The sequence below is a fragment of the Theropithecus gelada genome, chromosome 9, assembly GCF_003255815.1.
Source record: "Theropithecus gelada isolate Dixy chromosome 9, Tgel_1.0, whole genome shotgun sequence".
Taxonomy (NCBI): Eukaryota; Metazoa; Chordata; class Mammalia; order Primates; family Cercopithecidae; genus Theropithecus; species Theropithecus gelada.
In genome coordinates, this window is record NC_037677.1 from 61,025,246 (window position 1) to 61,041,768 (window position 16,523).

The 16,523-nt window shown below is 41.8% G+C and overlaps 1 protein-coding gene across 1 annotated transcript in view; it reads right to left on the minus strand.

The window, feature by feature from the left end:
- Positions 1–16,523, minus strand: part of OIT3 (oncoprotein induced transcript 3) — a 35,464-nt gene that overhangs the window by 11,327 nt on the left and 7,614 nt on the right. The window contains exons 4-6 of the mRNA XM_025396723.1: positions 10,968–11,090; positions 5,736–5,858; positions 4,112–4,272 (exon numbers count right to left, since the gene is read on the minus strand). Of these exons, the coding sequence (XP_025252508.1) occupies positions 4,112–4,272; positions 5,736–5,858; positions 10,968–11,090 (407 nt within the window). The remainder of the gene's footprint in view (positions 1–4,111; positions 4,273–5,735; positions 5,859–10,967; positions 11,091–16,523) is intronic.

Below are 16,523 nucleotides of genomic sequence, written 5' to 3' on the forward strand. Positions count from 1 at the left end.
ATTACAGAAATGCAAATCAAAACCACAATGAGATATCATCTGACACCAGTCAGAATGGCTATTAGTAAAAGTCAAGAAACGGCCAGGCGCGGTGGCTCAAGCCTGTAATCCCAGTACTTTGGGAGGCCGAGACGGGCGGATCACGAGGTCAGGAGATCGAGACCATCCTGGCGAACACCATGAAACCCCGTCTCTACTAAAAAATACAAAAAACTAGCCGAGCGAGGTGGCGGGTGCCTGTAGTCCCAGCTACTTGGGAGGCTGAGGCAGGAGAATGGCGTAAACCTGGGAGGCGGAGCTTGCAGTGAGCTGAGATCCGGCCACTGCACTCCAGCCCGGGCTACAGAGCGAGACTCCGTCTCAAAAAAAAAAAAAAAAAAGTCAAGAAATAACATGCTGGTGATGTTGTGGAGAAAAAGGAATGTGTTTACACTGTTGTTGGGAGTGTAAATTAGTTCAACCATTGTGGAAGACCGTGTGGTGATTCCTCAAAGACCCAAAGACAGACCTACCCTTTGACCCAGCAATGCCATTACTGGGTATATACCCAAAAGATTATAAATCGTCCTATTATAAAGACACATGCAATGCACGTGTATGTTTACTGCAGCACTATTCACAATAGCAAAGACATGGAATCCACCTAAATGCCCATCAATGATAGGCTGGATAAAGAAAATGTGGTACATATACACCAAGGAATACTTGTAGCCACAAAAAAAAGAATGAGATCATGTCCTTTGCAGGGACGTGGATGGAGCTGAAGGCCATTATCCTTAGCCAACTAACACAGGAACAGAAAACCAAATACCATATGTTCTCACATAAGTGGGAGCTAAATGATGAGAACACACTGACACATAGTGGGGAACAGCACACACTGGGGCCTATCAGAGAGTGGAAGGCAGGAGGAGGGAGAGAAGCAGGAAATATAACTAACAGGCAGTAGGCTTAATACCTGGGTGATGAAATAATTTGTATAACCAACCCCCATGACACACATTTACCTATGTAACAAACCTGCACATGCTGCACATGTACTCCTGAGCTTAAAATAAAAATAAAAATAAAACTCAGCTTCAAAGACTATGGTATACAAGAGTAAGAAATGATCTGTGGTTGGCTGGGCACGGTGGCTCATGCCTGTAATTCCAGCACTTCAGGAGGCCGAGGCGGGTGGATCATGAGGTCAGGAGCTCAAGACCAGCCTGATCAACATGGTGGAACCTTGTCTCTACTAAAAATATAAAAATTAGCTGAGCGTGGTGGCACACACCTATAGTCCCAGCTACTTGGGAAGCTGAGGCAGGTGAATTGCTTGAACCTGGGAGGTAGAGGTTGTGATGAGCTGAGATTGCGCCACTGGACTCCAGCCTGGGCAACAGAGTGAAACTCCGTCTCAAAAAAAAAAAAAAAAAAAAAAGAAATGATCTGTGGTCAGAAAGGGACGAGTGTGATGATGAGACTAGAACTCATTAGTGGCTGACATCTCTCCTCATCCATCATTCCCATCTTCATTTACCCATCCTTCAATGCCTCACTCAAATTCATCTCTTCTAAGAAGTCCCCCCAGGTTTACCATGTACAGTTGATGCCCATTATTCGTGCATTTAGTATGTGTGAATTCATCTAGCAGCTAACATTTATTTATAACCCCAAAATCAGTACTTACTATGCTTCTGAGGTTATTCTCAGAATGTGCACAGTGGCACATTCCCAGCTGAGGTCCAACAAGGCACCACTGCCTTCTTGTTTTAGCTCTCATACTGTAAACCAGGATCCTTTTTGTGATCTACAGAATGGCATGCTTTTGCATGTTTGTGTTTTGTGAGCAATGTTGCTGTTGAAAGGCACCCACACATGCAGTGCAGATGGGCTGTCTAGTGATCCCAAGCACAAGGAGGCTATGACAGCCTTACAGGGAAAATGGGAAAATAGGTGTTTGATAAACTCCAGATATGAGTTGCAGTGCTGCTGGCCATGAGTGCAATGTTAATGAATCTATAATGCATATTAAATAAGGTATCTTTAAACGGAAACACACACAGAACAAGACTGTTACCTGATTGGTTAACAAAAATGTTGTAACCAGAGGATTACAGGAACCTAACCCAGTGTTTCCCCTAGGAGCAATGCTTAATTGCTAAAGAAATTAGCTTCCGTATTACCTAATTCATTGCTTGTGGCAGCTTGGTAGAACATAACTACTGTGAATAACAAGAATCAACTGTAACTTAAACTCACATGGCTCGCATTTAGAACTTCTCTCTACCTCCTAATTAGCCCATTATTATACATGGCTTTATATCCTAACTATTGGTATTATACAGCCTAACTCTTTGCTGTGTACTTTTTAATAAATAAGAAAATAATACCAAAAAAAAAAAAAAAAAGGCTGGGTGCAGTGGCTTACACCTGTAATCCCAGCACTTTGGGGGTCTGAGGCAGGTGGATCACCTGAGGTCAGGAGTTCAAGACCAGCCTGACCAACATGGTGAAATCTCGTCTCAACAAAAATACAAAAATTAACCGGGCGTGGTGGCAGGTGCCTATAATCCCAGCTACTTGGGAGGCTGAGGCAGAAGAATCGCTTGAACCCAGGAGGCAGAGGTTGCAGTGAGTCAAGATTGTTCCATTGCCAGCCTGGGCAATAAGAGCAAAACTCCATCTCAAAAAAAAAGAAAAAAAAAAAAAGAGTTTTACACACTACTTCTTGGGCAGCCCCACACATTCCTTTAGAGTATTACTCATAATACCCGATCTCTGCAGAATCAGCGAATCCAAAGCTCTGGTATTTTAGAAAAGGACAGCTTCCGCCCGTTATGTTTCTTTCAGGAATTTTAGACCTGGTGATGCGGCGGCAGCATGACCTTGTGTGAACTCTTGCACACTCAGAATTTCGGCTGTGGCATTCACCGGATGGTCTTCAGCTCTTTATCTCCAGATTCCTCTGCTCTGCCGTACACGGGAGAATAGCGCCAACCTACCATGCGGCATGTCCATTTGATTATCCACCGATACGATCAACATAACTTGCCTCAAGTGGGACCACCTGCTCCTTGGATATCCCCCACTTGTCTCACTGCAAGTCGAATCAGCTTTCTGATTTTCATTTAATTAGAGTCATAAATAAATATTCATTTAACCAAATGATCGCAAAGGCCTCCGTGCTGATCCACATGCAGGCCCCCTCTGCTCTATCCATCTTGCAAGCTGCTGTCAGATCATGGCATTCATCACCACAGTCCCTGCCTAAACCCATTTCTGTGGGATCAAATCCAGACGGCTCACCCTAGCACACAAGGCAGGCCTTTGGAAGCTCAGCCCGCCCCATCTACTTTTCCGGTTTCATTTTCCAGTAGGAATTCCCGGCCAGTCCGGCTGCACTCTCCACATGCCTCCGCACAGGCCTGCATATCCCCTCTCAGAGACTAGCTCACTTGTTTCCCATCTGAAAGGCCCTTTCTTTTCCTCTCTGCTGTGTAAACCACACACACACTTCCACCTGGATCCAAGTCCCACTTGTCTTGACTGCTCCTGTGTTTGTCCCTTGACTGGACTCCTACAGGACCTGTCATCCGTCTCATTGTTCATCCTTTCCTTACATTTTCTGTGTCATCATCTCAATTTTGCTGTGCAAGTTCCTAAAAGGCAGGACTTCATACATGTCTAACTCTCCAGCACAGGGCTGTGTGCAGATTTTGGGATGAAAATATAAACCTTTTCACTCAACCCGGTTCAATACTTGAACTCTCCACCATAAATGAACCATCATCTGTATTAGTTACTTTCTTCAAATAAAATAGTTGGTCAGAGGGGATGTAGCCAGCCTTCCAGTACCACTGGTACTGATGCATTCAGGAAAATGTCTGCGCATACTGGAGAGACGGGGTATTTGAAAACAGGAATAGCAGAATTCTTCATAGTGCCAGGACCACAGCAGATGTTCAAGAACGTGTTGGTTAAATGAATGACATAAGATGTTTGAGCTCAAATCTTTTGTGCGTAAATATCTCATCTATGACACAAGCCACATGGCATACCTCTGTCCACCACCTCCCAAATAACCGGCTTTTGGCCATTCCCTGAGTGCCCTCCAGGAGGAACCTACATCGACCACTGTACCACACGTCTTGAGAGAGAAGAGGATGTTAACATGGGTGCCGTTGGACACTCCTCGGCAGGAGGTGTTGGTCAGGAAGAGCTCCAGGCCACCAACCAGCTCCCTGGGGATGCTCACTTCAATGGCATTTGATTTGCACAACACAGGGACTGCAGAGAAAAGAGGCCACTGTTAGAGCCAGGAAACCTGAATCGAGAGGAAGCCTTTTAGGAGAAATAATTTCACCCTCACACAACCTGAGCTTTTTGTTCCATCCCCAAGGAAATCAGAGGGGCTGAAAACAAGTTGGTGAATAAAACCACTATTCCTAACTCCCAAGATTATGGTGAAATAATGTTCCTCAAATATATGGTTCCCTGAATTAGGAAATACCAGGTTCGACTTTCAATTCACCAAACATTGGTTTCAAAGTGTAGCCAGCATAACTCTGTGAACTGAAACACCTAAGAGATTAACTTTCAGCACAAACACAGTTTATTGGCAATACAGAAAAAGTGCTGCTTTGATATAGGCCTAAGGTACATAACGATACTGCTGTGACTTTACCATTAATTACTGCCTAGTAAAACAGAGACAATAAAAACAGTGTTAGCGCACTTGGGAAAGGCTTCCAAATTGTCCTTGCATTGCTTAGGAAACCATAAACTCTGACTATAAATTTCACCACTTTAGCTTAATATAAAAAAGATTGCTTTTCCTTAGCATTCCCAGGTTCTTCTCTAGACTCTGCAAATATCCTGAAAAGAATACTTGAGCTCTGTCAGTGTCCAATACGTGAAGACACATCATAACGATGGTGTAGTGGTGCAAAGAAATCAGACACAGGTGCCCCTTACATGTTTGGTAGATGAATGGATGAATATTCTGGACATCAGGAACTAGATTTCCAGGCCAGGCACGGTGGCTCATGCCTGTAATCCCAGCACTTTGGGAAGCCGAGGAGGGCGGCTCACTTGAGGTCAGGAGTTCGAGACCAGCCTGGCCAATATGGTGAAACCCCACCTCTACTAAAAACACAAAAATTAGCCAGGCATGGTGGCACAAGCCTGTAATCCCAGCTACTCAGGAGGCTGAGGAAGGAGAATTGCTTGAACCCAGGAGGTGGAGGTTGCAGTGAGCTGAAATCACATCACTGCACTCCATCTGAGCAACAGAGTGAGACTCTGCCAAAAAAAAAAAAAAAAAAATTAGATTTCCAGAAAATAATTATCAGAGGATTGTTAACCCTCATATCCTAAGTGTAGGGAGAGGAATATGTTCCTCAGGGCTTTCAACTGAGTTCACTTAGCTTCAAGCCCTGTTAGAAAAGAGAGGAGCTGTATCAATGACTTATGCTTCCATATTGAGTATTAGTCATACAACTAACCATAGAAAGTAGTCAAAAACCAAAGATAAACAGCAAATTAAAGTTAACTTTCTGGTAATCCTTTCTTAGAGATCTTCTCTGTTAAATGATTCCAGAGTGATGATTCAGCAATATACACTGCTCAAAGAGCCATTGTTCTAAAAGACGAGAACCCTGACACACTTGGGGGAGGAAGACAAAGAGCTTTGCGAGAGGAAGAAGTGTAATCAGAGTAGAGACAAGCCCCCGCTCCGCCCCATGTACTACCTTGGCAAGTGTGGTTATCCTCAGACAGCACCAGGCCCCGGGGACATTCGCACTGGTAGCCTTTCTCAGATCCAAGGCAAGAGTGGCTGCAGCCACCATTGTTATTGTGGCATCCTTCAATGTCTGCAGTAGAAGCCAACAGAAAAGGGAATCATCTTGCAACCCTCTACCCCAAGAATTCTGGCACTTTGCATCAGGGATTATACTTAACTTATGGTAGCATCCCTGGTGCCTAACCTAGTGACTGAGACATTCGGGCAAGACCTCAAAGAATGTTTATGAAATATCATAGCTACAAAGAGCAATCTTCCAATATCCGTAACTCTACCCAATTAAGCTGGTCAGGAATTTTGTAGCATGTCCTTCAGTTTGGGTTTGTCTGATGTTTTTCTTATGGTTAGCTGGGGGTTATGAGTTTTTAGGACTAGGACCCAAAAGTGATTTCTTATTTGCTGTAACATTTAATCCAACCAATTTGACATTTTATAGAGCACTATTGACGTAAAAGAGACTGACAGAATACAAATTCACCTGAATTGGCTGGATAGATCTGACTTATTGTGGACTGGCTGGGTCACCTGGCCCTCTCCTCAAATATCTAGGACAAGAGCACTGGGGGTGAAGGGCTTTGGGCTGACAGCAAACTATAAAAATGAGGCCTGGACATCATGCTGAGTCCATTCAACGAAATTCTTGGTGATTGTCCTCTTATGAGATGGTTTTGTTTAATTTTCCCTTTTTAATGTTTTGCATGTTCAAAAAGCAAACTCAAGGCAATGGACAAAAAGGAAAAATATTCCATTGAAAACTGAAGAATCTATAAGGTGATTTCATGTTTAACAGAGAAAAAAAAAAATGACCTTTGTGGGACTTGGACATTATCTTCTAGGTCAGAGGTTGTCAAATTCTAATCTGCTACACATTATTACAAATAAAGTTTTATTGGCACATAGCCGTGTGCATTCATTTACCTGCATGGCTGCTTTCTCACTACAAGAACAGAGTTGAGTAGTTTCTACAGATTCTGTATGGTCCACAAAGCCTAAAGTATTTACCATCTGACCTTTGGAGAAAAATTTGTTGACCCCTGTTCTAGGTTAAAATAAAGAAAGGGAATGTTTTCAAAACATCTGAGATGCTCAGGGAAAGATAAAAGCTGATTTCCAGTTATAGCAGTAACTCTCTCAGTTCAATAATAGTTTTTAAAAAGCAGTTATTTGGAACATCAATAAATTAGGATGAATTAGTTTTTGTGAAATGTATATAGAGAAAAATATGGCAATGAATTACTCTTTGCAACACTTAAAAGAGATTAAGTAATACTAGTTTATACATCTGTATTTTTTGTTTGTTTGTTTTTTGTATTTTTAGTAGAGACGGGGTTTCACCGTGTTAGCCAGGATGGTCTCAATCTCCTGACCTCGTGATTTGCCCATCCTGGCCTCCCAAAGTGCTGGAATTACAGGTGTGAGCCACCATGCCTGGCCATTATACATCTGTATATTTTTGAAGGATAAAAGCATACCTAAGGGCTTTTGAAATGGCTGAAGATTATATATAATACTATAGAAGAAAGCACAAAAATATGTTGTAAGATGTTAAAATGAACATTAATAGCACTTTTTTTCCTTAAAAATTACCTTCCTTAAGTCATTTTATTTCTCTGAGTCACAATTTCAATATCTGTAAAATGAAGAGGTTGTACTAAATGTTCACTCAGGATATTTCCAGGTCTAAAAATACAAAATATAAAAGAAACTGAAAATTTAAATTAGCTTAAAATATTTAAGTCTCTCAGGAAGATATACCAAAGTGTTTAGAATGGCTATGTCTGGCAAATGGATTGTGGGTCATTTTAATTATTTTTCTCTTGCTCCTCTGTATTTTCTTCTACACTTTTGTGATAAAACAAAACAGGCAGGTGTGGTAGCTCACACCTGTAATCCAGCACTTTGGGAGGTCAAGACAGGTGGACTGTGTGAGCTTAGGAGTTCAAAACCAGCCTGGCCAACATGGTGAAACCCCGTCTCTACTAAAAATTAGCTGGGCATGGTGGCAGGCACCTGTAATCCCAGCTACTCAGGAAGTTGAGGGAGGAGAATCACTTGACCTGGGAGGCAGAGGTTGCAGTGAGCTGAGATCGCCCCACTGCACTCTAGCTTGGGCAACAAAGTGAGACTCTGTCTTAAAAATAATAATAATAATAAATAAATAAATAGTAAGTAAAACAAAAAATAAAAATTACTTAAAAACTAACAAGAGCTGAATTAATGCAGGAACAGAAAAATACTGCATGTTCTCACTTGCAAGTGGGAGCTAAACAATGGGTACACACAGGCATAAAGATGGGACAAATATAAACTATATAAAAATAGACACAGGGAGCCTGGCACAGTGGCTCACACCTGGAACCTCAGCACTTTGGGAAACCAAGGCAGGTGGATTGCTTGAGCTCAGGAGTTCGAGAGCAGCCTGGCCAACATGGTGAAACCCTGTTTCTACAAAAATTAGCTTGGCGTGGTGGTGCATGCCTATAGTCCCAGCTTCTCGAGAGGCTGAGGTGGGAGGATCACCTGAGCTCAGGGAGGCAGAAGCTACGGTGAACCAAGATGGCACCACTGTACTTTAGCCTGGGTGACACAGTGAGACCTTGTCTCAAAAGAAAAAAAAAAAGAAAGAAACTGGGAACTCCAAAAGGTGGGAGGAGGGAGCAGGGTGAGGGTTGAAAAACTACCTATTGGGTACTATATTCACTATTTGGGTGACAGGCTCAATAGAAACCCAAACCCCAGCATTAAGCAATGTCTCCATGTAACAAACCTGTGCATGTACCCCCTGAATCTAAAAAAAAAAATTAAAAAGGCCATTTTTTTTTAAAAAAATGAACATATAATTATCAAATAGCTTAGCTAAAGAAACATATATGTTTGGACTATCAATAAAACTTAAGGGTTATAAACAGGAATATTAATCCTAAAGTATAACTCACACTTAATTTTCATCTTCTGCTAAAATATTTTTTCAGTTATGGTTATTAGGTTTTAAGATTATATGAGGCAGGATTAACTGCAATCTTTCCAATAAAGTACTCATAAATAATTACAAATGTTTTTATGGAACATTTTATTAACATTCAAATATGCAAAGATTCATACATAAAATAATTAAGATTTAAGGAGGACTCTGGACATTACCCCTATTCAATAAAGTTTAAAATACATTTAGTCTTATTATAAGGAACAGTAATTTAATATTCTGGTTAATGGTCTCTCAGTTAATAATGCAAAGTTAGTTGCATGAAATAAAATATGGACACTAGCCATAATTTTTCCCTTTGGCGTAGTATTTTATTATTTTGAATATAGCTAGAATAACGTGAACTTTTGTAAGTAGTACCACAGCTCTATTATTCCACAAATTTAATTATCCTAAGGAACAAATATATATCCTCTGTAAATAATAACAATTATACCATTTATCTCTCCATGTAATCTGCAGGGTGTCATGAGAACTCTGACTTATTAAAGTAGAAGTGATGGAATTTTTTTTTTTTTTCTTTTTCTTTTTGGTCGCCCGGGCTGGTTTTTTGTATTTTTTAGTGGAGACGGGGTTTCACCATGTTAGCCAGGATGGTCTCGATCTCCTGACTTCGTGATCCGCCCGTCTCGGCCTCCCAAAGTGCTGGGATTACAGGCTTGAGCCACCGCGCCCGGCCCTTATTATTATTATTTTTTTTAAGATGGAGTTTCTCTTTGTTGCCCAGACTGGAGTGCAGTGGCGCTATCTCAGCTCACTGCAACCTCTGCCTCCCAGGTTCAAATGATTCTTGTGCCTCAGCCTCCTGAGTAGTTGGGATTACAGGCGCCCACCATCACACCTAGCTAATTTTTGAATTTTTAGTAGAGATGGGGTTTTACCATGTTGGCCAGGCTGATTACCAACTCTTGACCTCAAGTGATCCACCCACCTCAGTCTCCCAAAGTACTGGGATTACAGGCATGAGCCACTGTGCCTGGCGAATTTTAGTTGTGACAATTTGCAAGGGTAAATGTGCCTTAGAGAAGGGTTATTATCTAAGTTTCATATAATAATGGTAGGCAATTTCCATTTCAATTATTTGATATATATTATGAATTCTTTTTTGTTATTAGTTATATAAATGTATAAAGTCCTATAAAATGTCTGCTATTAAAAACAGATCTAAAAGTAAAATTAAATAGATTATTTTATTTACCCCCCAAACTGTATTCATCTCCCATAAACACAAAGCATATGGGGAGGAGAGGAAATGGCTTAAACTTCCAAGATGATAAAAGTCACCCGTGGAACTTGTTGAAAACACAAACTCTAAGGCCCCATCTGAGCTCCTCTGAAGCTGAGGCTGCAGGAGAGGGTCTCAGAGGGGCTGAGTGTAAAAGCCCCAGGTGCTTCTCAGTAGCAGGGAAGTTTGGGAAACGCAGCTGTCGGCCAGTGGTTATGCTACTGCCTCTATTACCTGGCTAGTCCAGGTGTGCTCCTTGGACCAGCAGCATAGGTGACTCCTAGAACGTCTTTAAAAATGCAGTATATTGACCTGATCTCAGACCTACTAAATCAGAATCTGCATTTTGACAAGATCCTAAGTGATTCATGGGCACATTAAAGTTTGAGAAATACCGAATATCCCCCCTCCTTTTTTTTTTTTTTTTGAGATATTTTCTCTCTGTTGCCCAGGCTGGAGTGCAGTGGCGCAATCATAGCTTAATGCAGCCTCAAACTCTTGGGCTGAAGTAATCCTCAGTCTTCTGAGTGGCTGAGACTACAAGCATGCACCACCATACCCAGCTAATTTTTATTTTTTAATTTTTGTAGAGATAGTGTCTTACTATGTTGCCCAGGCTGGTCTTTCAAACTCCTGGCCTCAAGTGATCCTCCCACTCCAGCCTCCCAAAGTGCTGTGATTTCAGGCGTGGGCCACTGCACCTGGCCAGAACACCCTATTTTTATTTCTCGTATAAAAATGTGGCTTTCTGCCTCTTGCAAAATTCGCTCCTGTTAAATCTTAGAGACAAAATCAAAACTGAATTCTGCCCACAGTGTGAGTATTCTCAATGTTGATGAACCCCTTTGTCGTTTCTTTGCACAGCCAAACTGTTGCTCTCTTTGGACACTAAGGCAGTTTCCTGAACATCAGAGAATAAGCCAGTGGCTTCCTTTGGCTCTTGATTTGGGTCCCTTCTTGCCCATTCTCACCTTCACAAGTCTTGCCGTCACTTCTCAGCACACGGCCAACCCCACACTCACAGCGGTAGGAGTTTTTGAGGTTCACACAGATCTCACTGCAGCCACCATTGTTTTGCTCACATTCATTTTCATCTGCAGAAGAGAAACCACACTGTTTCTATACTGCTGAGTGATTCAGCCTTTCCCAAACCCCTGGGCAGAGTTTCCACATCCTTTCAGATCCTGTTGATGGACCTTCCACCACCCAGCTCCCACTCTGATCCAGTATCATCGCTCCCATCTACCTGATCTCCTTAACCATGTTATTGGTTCATCTGCCCTTTACTGAGTGGAAGGTACCTAACTGCTTGCCAATTACTTTCTCTTCAGGGAAAAACAATGGGAAAATGAAGTTCCTTTTGTGTCCTGGGTACACCTACTTATTTGTATTGGTGAATTTCACTTTCTTTAATGAGTTCCTGAGAAGTTGCTAAATAAATACAAACTTATAAAGTAAATTGTTTAAGTCATGAGAGGAGCTTACATTACAGAAGGAAATAGCTGATAAAATATTTTGTAAGGCAATTTTCTTTTATAATATGAACTATTGCCCTCAAAATCTGTTTTTTAAATTAGTATATTCTCACACTGTACTTAAGCAATGGTTGCTAATCTTTTTAAGAATCTGATGGAGGGTATGGACTCTTGCTGTAAAAAAACGCACAGTTGGCAGAAAATGTCTATGCCTTTCTTTCTACAAACAAGGAAAGGGAAGCTTGGGAGCTAAATTTGTCATGGTCCTCAGGAATAACAGGCCTAGATAGGACATAAACCATGGACTGAGGTTTAAACACCCATGCGGTGACAGGAGTCATGACCTTGGCCCCAGGAGAGAAGATAAGCTGTGACTGAAACTCTGCTTAAGTCTAAACCCCAGAAAATGTATCCCCTCAATGAGATGGGGAGAACTTTGCCCAGCAGCCCAGGGAAACAATAAGGAAACTCCGCCCAAGGCTCTAGGAGAAAGAAAAGCCTTCACAACCAATGGAAGCCCCAAGCCAGGGCTTTGCCATGGCTCAAGTATGGTTTTACACTTCCCACACGGTATGGGGAATCTGGAAGCTGAGAAATTGATGGAAAATTTGGCCTGGTCTCATAAAGAATCTGTGATGCCAACAGAAGCATTTGAAAAAGTGCTCTGTGTAAAACTTCCTCAAACCAGGTGCTGTGGTTTGGATATTTGACCCCTCCAAGTCTCATAGTGAGATTTTTCTTTTTTTTTTGGGACAGAGTCTCTGTCACCCAGACTGGAGTGGAGTGGCACGATCTCACCTCACCGCAACCTCCGCCTCCAGGTTTCAAGCGATTCTCCCGCTTCAGCCTTCCGAGTAGCTGGGATTACAGGCACGCGCCACCACGCCCAGCTAATTTTTGTATTTTTAGTGGAAACGGGGTTTCACCATGTTGGCCAGGCTGGTCATGAACTCCTGACTTCAAGTGATCCAACTGCCTCGGCCTCCCAAAGTGCTGGGATTACAGACATGAGCCTCCATGCCTGGCCTCATATTGAGATTTGATCTCATGTTGGAGGTGAAGCCTAATGGGAGGTGTTCGGGTCTTGGAGGCAGGTCCCCTGTGAATGGCTTGGTGCTATCTTTGCAGTAATGAGTGAGTTCTTGCTCTATTAGATTAGTTTCAGCATGTTTAAAAGGAGCCTGCCACCTCCCCCTTCTCACTCTCACTTCCTGTCTTGCCATGAGATCTCTGCACATGCCAGCACCCTTCACCTTCCTCCATGAGTGGAAGCAGCCTGAGGCCCTCCCCAGATGCTCAGTCTCCCAGCCAGCAGCATTATAAACCAAATAAACCCATTTTCTTTATAAATTACCCAGCCTCAGGTATTCCTTTATAGCCACACTAAACAAAGATACCAGATGACAAGAGTGGTGTCCTACAGAAAAAAAACTACAACAGAAGATGGTTTGCCACAAGACACTTAAATGAGGAATGATCCACTGTGAGACAGCGTTGGCGTGATCATTGGAGGCTTTGAACTGGAGATAACAGAATTATCCAGAAAAGTCCATAATACAAGTATTTAAAGAATTAGTAAAAAGATAAAAGAAAGGACAATAAGCAAAATAAAAGAAGTGTGTAAAAAGACAAGGCAGAACTGAAAACAAACAAACAGAACTTGTAGAAATGCAAAATGTAGTTGATAATATTAAGAATCTTTATCAAGTCCCCTTCTTTCCCTTTCCTCATTATATTGCCTGGAAAGTAGACGGTTAGAGGCTCACAGCCTTCCCGGATGTGGACATGGTGACACCCATGCTTGGGTAGGTCCCTTAGAAGCCTCCATTCCAAGCCTGGACTGCTTATCTTATGAGAGAGAAATAAACTTCTACTTTTTAAAGCCGTCATTATTTGGGGGTTTATTGTTTATAGCTAGTGAAGACACTCTATGCCCAAGCAGTTCCATTCTTACGGGTACCTGCTAGAGAAAATCTCAACACACTGGGTAAGGTATCATTTTTATGTTAATTCTAAGAACACACAAAACAATGCTATCTACTGTTATGGGGTTATGGGTACATACATAAATAATAAAAGCATTAAAATGGGACCAGAAGAACACATGCTAACTTCAAAACAATGATTACCCCTGGAGGGTGAGAGAAGAAAGCAGGATGGGGTAGGATGGCTTTATTGTATTTACAAAATTATATTTAAATGAAAAGAAAAAGAGGGCTGGGCACGGTGGCTCACACCTATAATCCCAGCACTTTGGGAGGCCAAGGCGGGTGGATCACCTGAGGTGAGGAGCTCAAGACCAGCCTGGCCAACATGGTGAAACCCTGTCTCTACTAAAAATTCAAAAAATTTAGCCGGGCGTGGTGGTGGGCACCTGTAATCCTAGCTACTCTGGAGGCTGAGGCAGGAGAATCGCTTGAACCCAGGAGATGGAGGTTGCAGTGAGTTGAGATGGTGCCATTGCACTCCAGCCTGGGCAAAAGAGTGAAACTCCATCTCAAAAAAAAAAAAAAAGAAAAAGAAAAACAAAAAGGAAGCAAAACTTAACTCTAGTTAAATCTAGGTACATGAGTGTCTGTTATATTATTTTCTTGTATGCTGCCTGAACAAATTATATAATTTAAAATAAATAATTAAAATTATTACATTTAAATAAAAACTAAAGGAAAATTGACACATGCTCACAAACACAAAACACTGTCTACAGTTTCAGAGGATTCACCTCCCTGAAGTCCCACAGATCCCACATAGGAACTTGGGGCTTTGATAGAAAAAGATTGTCTAAGATAAATTAAGGAAGAGAAGTGAATGATACGCTACCTTTGATGTTTAAAAATGGCCAATAAGTAAACATATTGATATGATTTGGCTGTGTCTGCACCCAAATCTCACCCTGAATTGTAATAATCCCCACGTGTCAAGGGTGGGGCCAGGTGGAGATAACTGAATCATGGGTGCAGTTTCCCCCACACTGTTCTCTTGGTAGTGAGTAAGTCTCATGAGATCCAATGGTTTTATAAATGGGAATTCCCCTACGCATGCTCTCCTGCCTGCTGCCATGTAAGATGTGACTTTGCTTCTCCTCATCTTCTGCCATGATTGTGAGGCCTCCCCGGCAATGTGGAACTGTGAGTCGATTACACTTCTTTCCTTTATAAATTTCCTTTATAAATCTAGGCTTGGGTATGCCTTTACTAGCAGCATGAGAACAGGCTAATACACATATATATATATCTGCATTTTAAAATCTGACTGTAGAAACCCTGGAAGCACATATAAGAAAATAATACAACCGTTTCCTTGGGATGGAGTTGGGGAAGAGGGAAATGGGGCAAGAGGGTGACTGAGAGCTAGACAGCCTGCTGTATACTTTTTCATGTTGTTTAATTTGAGAACCATTTAAATGTATTACCTCTTCAAGAGCTGTATTAAAACAAAAGCAAAGAAATGCATAAACAACTCCTGGTTTAAAATAAAGCCAAATATTTTTGAACAGGAATGCATGAGGGTAGGGAGAAACTTCAGGAACCACTATTGCCCCTACCCCAAGCCATTTAGCATTAAATCACATACTCAGAATCAACCACACCAGACCCCTAACAACTCCTATGGCAGGGCTGAAACCTGCTCCACAGGATGGTCAGTGCGGTTCATTTAGGAGGTTTTATTTATTGATGTATTTATGATTTTTGTTTGTTTGTTTAGACAGGGTCTTGCTCTTCTGCCCAGGCTGGAGTGCAGTGACGCAATTGGAGCTGACAGCAGCCTTAAATTCCTGGGCTCAAGCAATCCACCTGCCTCAGCTGAAACTTCAGCTACTTTGGAAGGCTGCCACTATGCCTGGCTAATTTATTTTTTATTTTATAGAGATGGGGTCTCACTATGTTGCCCAAGCTAGTCTTAAACTCCTGGTCTCAAGCAATCCTCTTGCTTCCTCCTCCCAAAGCACTGGGATTACAGGCATGAGCCATTGCCCCTGGCTCATTTAGGAGATTGAAGAGCAAAAGCTCTTCTAAAACAAGAAGCCACTTGGGCCCAGGATGTCGAAGCTGCAATAAGCTGAGATTACACCACTGCACTCCAGTCTGGGTGACAGAGCAAGATCCTGTCTCAAAAACAAACAAACAAACAAACAAACACCAATAAGCCTTTTATGCTCCTTTCACCTTAATCTCCTGCCTCAATCCTGACCTGTTACTGTTCTTCTTGGGGGACCAGGGTAGGGCAATCTTCCCCTTTCTCTCTAGACTTGTTTTAAATCTATTTGAGTCTGAATCCAAAACCTTCATAACATTAAAGAAAAAGAGAGATGATATTCAATCTTGGGGTTTTCATCTCTGTTCTTTTCTAGTTATAGACAACATAGTATACAATTCAACAACTCTGGATTTCCTACGGACAATCTGACTCATCTTTCTTGCTACTCAGAATGACCAAAATTATATCAGTGAAGCTAGAGGAGTAAGTCCTCAGATAATTCTAGATCAGTGCTGTCCAACAGAAATATAAAGCAAATTACATATTTAAAATTTATTAGTAGTCACATTAAAATTTTTAAAAAAGAAATGTGAAATTAATTTTAATAATATTTTATATAGCTCAATTATATGCAAAATATTTTCACTTTTATATATAACCAATATTAAAGATATTATTATTATTATTATTATTATTATTAGAAACAGAGTCTCACTCTGTCATCCAGGCTAGAGAGCAGTGGTGTCATGGCTCACTGTAACCTTGAACTCCTAAGTTCAAGTGATCCTCCCACCTCAGCCTCCTGAGGAGCTGGGACTATGGATACATGCCATCATACCCAGATAATTTTCATATTTTTTGTAGAGATGAGGTTTTTCTTTGTTGCCCAGGGTGGTCTTGAACTCCTGGGCTCAAGCCATCTGCCAGCCTCAGCCTCCCAAAGTGCTAGGATTACAGGCGTGAGCCACCGTGTGTGGCCAAACATCGGTTTTTTTTTTTTTTTTTTTTTTTTTTTTTTTGGGGGGGTCCCCTCTTTCCCCCCGGGGGGGGGGGGGGGGGCGGGTCTCCCCCCAC